Raw genomic sequence first — 6,000 nt, forward strand, 5'->3', positions numbered from 1 at the left:
GGGAACAGGATATTCATGCTAAGGTGTTTGAGCAGCAACTGGGCAGCTGCTGGCTGTGAAATCTAGCTCAGGAAAAGAGAAGCTCTGCATCTGATGCTGTTGCTGTTTGCAGGCTCTTTTTGACTTCCATGAAGACAAGTCACAGAAATGATTACATGGTACCCGAGCTAAAACCAGGAAGCGCAACACCTCGTGAGGGTAACAGTGCATTCACAGAGGCTAATGTTAAGTGCAAGGATGCCGCTGTGATCGGTGGAAGGAGGAGGAGAATCCCTCCCTTCCATCTGGAGGTGATCCAGGGCACTGGGTCCCACCATGTCTAAGTTAATGTTTGGAGAATGTATCTCCTTGTTGATGACAAGACTACACTGAAGTGACTGTGTTCCTATTTGAAGCACCCAAATGTATGAGATTCACTCTGGAGTTTTCATGTTATTTTTCTCTCTGTCTTTTCTTTTGGGGGGATATATTGCTGGATGAGTTGGATAAGTAACTTTATTATGGATGAATTGCTATTTAGTCTCTCTTTGACATTACAGCCCATAAAGTCACAGCAGTGCCTTTCAGAAGCAGAGCTGATCTGTGAGGAAACGTTTCTAATCCCTTCCCTTCAGACTGCATCTACTTGGGCCAGTGGGCACCTCAAAACATAATTGTATGAGATACAAGTAAAATCAGCAGTTTTAAAAACTTGTAGGTACAGAACAAAGTATTCAAATTAGTGATTAGTAATTGGAATCAGCTATTCAAATAATACTAAAACCAGCTATGCAATTACTGCAGTGAAAATGTATTGGCAGCACAGCACTGGCCTGTGATGTGGATTACTGCTTTTACAGTTGGCATTTGACATCAACCTGGCTAATTATTTGTTAGTTTGGAATGTGAACATGTTGGCTAAAAGGTTTGATAAACCATAGGGTTATTAATGTTCACTGTACAATTTTATGGTGTGACATTTTTGCACATTTTGGTGTCAATTTTGTGGTTTACACTTGGAACGCTCTAGTGGAACACCACTGTATTGGCAGATACCTACAAAGATATGCAGAGAGAAGATAAAAAAAAAAGTTCTTTATAGTGTTACAGTTATTTAGCAAATTTTAATTTCATTACTGAAGGGTAAATTTAGAAAAACTGTCACTCTGTGCTAATACTAAAAATAATTCTTAAGAATTTGGTAAGGTGCATGTTCTGTGGAATATTACTTGGCCTGAAATACTTGCAGTGCTATAATTGGATTCAACTCAAATTTGTATTGTTCATTAAATTTGGATTGCTCGATTCAGAGTGTATACCTTAGTATATGTTCCCATTTTCAATAAGTATTGGACATACCATTTTCTAACTATTTAAAAACAAAAAATATTAATTGTTGTCACAAAGATTCTTCAGTAACTAGACTTAAAGTTTCTTTTGTGTCTCCCTAACAGCTGGACAACCAACCTCCATGTGAAGCAAATGAAGATATGAAGCCACTGTTGCAGATACAAGAAGAGGTGATTGCTGCTGATGTAGATCTATAAATATATATATTTTGTGTATGTGTGTTTTTTTTCTAAGAGTAACTCTTGCTTGTCTAGTCTTCATAGCAATACCTTCTATTCTTCTTATAACTATTTTTATTTATAAGAAAGTAATTGCAGTAAGGAAATAGCTGGGAAAAATGCTTTCACATTTTCAGCTTCAAGTACTGAGAGCACAAGAGAGAATAAGTATATTTTCAGTAATAACTTCAAAATATTTTTGAGGCTTATAATCAACTAGTTGACTTTCCAATGGTATATGAAGAGGGTATTTTGTTCTAAGCTCCTGAAATGAGCATTAGAGAAATAGCTAATATAAATATATATTTGCAATTGCTGTCTTTATTTTTGACATATACTGAAAGTGAATTCTCTAGGTTAATATGAAGCTGCATTTAAATGCACACAAATTTTTGCTTTCCATATGCTGGTTTCTAAAATTATGTGCTTTTTTGAAACCTAAATACAAAGAATAATCTGTTTGCTCAGTGGTGTTGGCATAATATTCTGTGGAATCCATTTAAGGGAGAGAGTTTTCTTTTCCCATTTGGAAATGTAACTATCACTCTTTCCTCTGCAAACTGAGTGGAGAATGGTTGTTGAATTACCATATATTTGTAAATAAAAAATCTGATGTTGCAGTTACTAGAAGTTTTTGTCCTTTCTGTTCAGCTAAACATGTCTAAGGTAATGTGTGCAAATATAAAATTGTTTTAATTTCATCTTGGGAAAAATATTTGTTCTGACAAGATTAAGTTGTTCACCTAAATATATGCAAGAACTGTAGTTCTTCCTTTTCTCTTTTCCTTTGTAGTCAATGTCTAAGTCTGTGTACAGCTTTTTCATCCTGCTCCTCATGCTCTTTCCCTTGAGCATTCAGTACCAGTGGTGAGACTAGATGCTTATCCCTGAAAAACAATTGAAAGAGGTGGACATTCCTCAAAATTTCTCTGCTGTTGCTAGAAATGAAGTGCTGAAAATATTTTTGGGTTAGGTTCTGCTCCTCTTGAAAACACAGCTGGAATGTGCACTATGTCTCAGTGGTGGCTTCCAAATTGTTTTGGTCAGTGGCTTCCCCAAATCCTTTCATGCCCGGTTACGTACCGTTCGGTGTCCATATCCTTGGAAGCAGTGAAAAAACACAGGCTGTGGATCAAAGCAATTTGGGGGAGTATTTTGTGGATAAAACCGAGGAAGAGGAAGCTGGGAGGTGTAGGAGGGCTCTTGAGTGGTGAGCTTGTATATGGCACCATGAGGAGCTGCAGTGAGGCTGCCAAAGCAGCTTGGAGTGCTCCTTGCTCTCAGGGGATTTTGGGGGGGTGTGTGGGTAGGAGAGCTCACAGATTGGGAAGAGAGATTGTGGCTGTGGTAGCTGAGGGCAACAAGGGAAGATCATGCTGTTTTGGCATAGTGGGAGAACTTCACCGGTACTCCTGTAATTCCTCCTACTTGTAACTGAATGCTGCTTGCTGAATTACAAAGTGCCAAACATTAGTTTTAATTTTTGCTTTAAAGATTATCATAAAAATCTAAAATGCTTCATCAACCAAACTTGGTCTTTGCTTTTGGTATTCAGTTAAAGACTGGTAAAGATATTTAATTTGGTTTTTACTGTTGTGGTAAGTAATGACATGATAGACCAGAAATGAGGGCACTGGGATATGAAGACCCTAGTCCTCAAGTACAAACTATGGAGGGATAGTCACACTGCCTGCTCACACAGCTCTCTGGAGTCCTCTCTGCTGCTTGTGGAAGAAGCTTATTTCCCTGAGAGCTATTCAGAATAGGATTCCAATTTAGGTGCTGTGCAGATCTGGCTCTCTGTTAATGCACATACCTGATGGAGATGGTGTGGATGCCCCTCTACATGGCAGTTTTCAGACTTTTATTGTAGACAGCATCTACAATAATGAATGAATGAGCAACTGTCCCCCCAAATTCCAGATACCTATGGTCTCCACTACCAACCCTGAAATACACTGCAAGAGTCTTTTTTTTTTGGTCACAAGTCAAAGTTTCTCAATCTCTAACCAATGAATTTATCTTAGCCTATCCATGACTCCTCCTCTCCCAGCACCGTTATGCAGCAAAACTGTGAGAAAAGTTAGGGATGGCGATGCTGTCTTTTTTGAGTCTGACATGTTTCCCTGTCCAAGGGAATCATTTGGGCATGGAAATTAGCTGGTGGTGAAAAATGGAAGGAGAGAAAATTCAGCAACCTGTGGTCTGTAATGCTGCCAGACTCATGTCCTGTTGCCTGGAGTGGTGTGCTCTGAGCCAGGCCGGCTTCTCCTAAATGGTGTCAAGTATTTCCATGATGGTTCCAATTTCATTTTCCCACAAAATGTCTGCAAAAAGACTAGGTTATTTAATTAGCTTGCTTGTGCACAAATGAGTGGGATTTAGAATTTAGGGAGCCTCAAAGAGCTAAAGCTATAACTCTTGAAGAATTGAAGCTGAGTTTCCACCCTTGTTAAAGTCCTGATTTAAACAAGGCTCCTTCAGATATGCATTTGCTAATTCACATTGGCAAATGTGAGTAACAAAAATTCCTTCATCCCCTCCTTCCCTTGGGAGGGAACAGGCAGAGGAACTCACCTTATGAATGTTTTGTCTGTTTCAATCCTTGCTGAAGTATTTGGAGCATGTTGGGCTCTCAAGTTCAGCAGACCTGGTAATTGACACAAGATGGCAGTGTGGAAGTGCACCTTGCACATTAAAAAACCCTTTCTGTGGTTGTAATCTCATATAAAAGGGGTTGGATTTGCTAAATGATGCTAAAGTTGTGATGTAACTGAACTTTTTCTTAATCTTGGCCTTTTCTCCCCACCTGGCATCACAGAGGTGTGATTGACGTGTAGCTGAATCTGAGCCATCTTCTTGGGTTGTTTTTGTTTATTTCCCATTTCATTAATTAGCTGCTGCTTAAAGCTAAAGAGAACAATTGCTGTGGAGAAAAATGAACTAGATGATTTCTAGTGGAGGTTTTCCGCTGTATTTTGTTGGATTCTTTCTTAAGGTTCTGTTCGAGGAAGAAGAACCAATTGCTCTCCCTCAGTTCATCAGATGCAAAATGCTGTTCAAGGTTACAGCCCTCAAATGCATGGGTATACAGGAGAGCTGGATCTCTGCACTGCCACTAAGCTCTGAGTGCATTTAGGGCTGTGTGCTCTGTTCTGTACTCTCAGGTGCATGGTGCTGCTTGGGGTGTTGTCTGGGACATCCACCCAGGGCTGCTCTGGATATGGTGCAAATCTCAGAGATACTCATGCAGCTGCCAGGGCAGGTTTTGCAGGATGCTGTAGTACAGTTGAGAGGGCAGCAGAGATTTATGAGTACACAACTGAATGAACATCAGCTCCTTATGGCCAGTGGTGCAAAGGTGTGATTTCACGGGCTGGTGAGAACATATCCACTGTTAGGTGAGATGCTTGGCTGTGTAAGCTTCACTGACATCAACAGACGCGCAGACCTTGGCTCACATGTAGACACCTGCATTTTTGCACACCTGTTTATCTAATGCTTTAAAAAAAAATCCAGAAATGTCTGAGAACCTCTTGATTTAGGTAAATCTCCCACTCTTGATTTAGCTAAATCTCCCCTCTCTTTAGGCTTTCAGGCTGTCTGCTAATTAACAGCAGTGTACATTTGAATATGGCTGTGGAATGGAGTGGTCTGTGGATAACGGCTCTGCCACAGGCCAATGTTTAAATAGAATGGGACTTCAAAAATATAAAATGTTTTCACTGTGGGTTTTATCTAATACATAAGAACAAATCAAGCGTCTTGGAGTACAATTCAAGGTACTGCATATGCTCTAAGTTTTTATGTGAGTTTCTGTTAGAGTTTTTCTAACAGGAGATTTGTCAGACATTTCAAGCTGAATTACCTATGAGTTCACCTGTTCAGGCAAGCTGCCACACCACAGGCAATGCTGCTTAGTGGCAGGATTTATGCAGAAAAGCCTGTTTTTAGAGCCTGATGTCTGAGTTTGGAGTTCACACTGACAGCAGAAATGGTCAGAGCCAGTCTCATTATTTTCAGTAAAGTATTTTTCAGATGAATCCCAAGGAGAGTTCAAGTGATAAGTTCAACACTTCCCTTAGGTAATAGCTGTTGTTACATGGTCCAACCTTGTCACTTATGGAGGGTGAAAGTGTTTGAAATCTGACAATTTGAGCTCAGTGCAAAAACTGGTATGCTTGCAGCAGTGTTTTAAATTCCAATCAATAATTTGTAATGGATTCACAAAACCTGTGCCATGGCTGTAATGGAAGGCTTATTAGCAGCGGGCATAATTAAATAAAAGAGTAGCTTCATGCTTGAAGCACTTCAGTATTTTCATTCTAGCTCCATGCTTCTTGGTAGCTAGAGACACCAACATAAAACATACGAGGATGATGTAAAGCACTTCCTCTCAAAAGGGATGTTCTAGAGTGAGCAGTAGGGTATCAGTTTATTAAAGCTGGACTTT

General features: G+C 39.7%; 1 protein-coding gene across 9 annotated transcripts in view; it reads left to right on the forward strand.

Annotated features, from left to right (window-relative positions):
* Positions 1-2,160, forward strand: part of LMO7 (LIM domain 7) — a 96,641-nt gene extending 94,481 nt beyond the window's left edge. For all 9 annotated transcript variants that reach the window (XM_082279120.1, XM_082279121.1, XM_082279123.1 and 6 more), the window contains one exon: positions 1,434-2,160. In XM_082279120.1, the coding sequence (XP_082135246.1) occupies positions 1,434-1,456 (23 nt within the window). In that variant the 3' untranslated portion in view covers positions 1,457-2,160. The remainder of the gene's footprint in view (positions 1-1,433) is intronic.
* Positions 2,161-6,000: the final 3,840 nt, after the last annotated feature.

This window comes from Coloeus monedula (genome assembly GCF_965178545.1).
Source record: "Coloeus monedula genome assembly, chromosome: 3".
Lineage (NCBI taxonomy): Eukaryota > Metazoa > Chordata > Aves > Passeriformes > Corvidae > Coloeus > Coloeus monedula.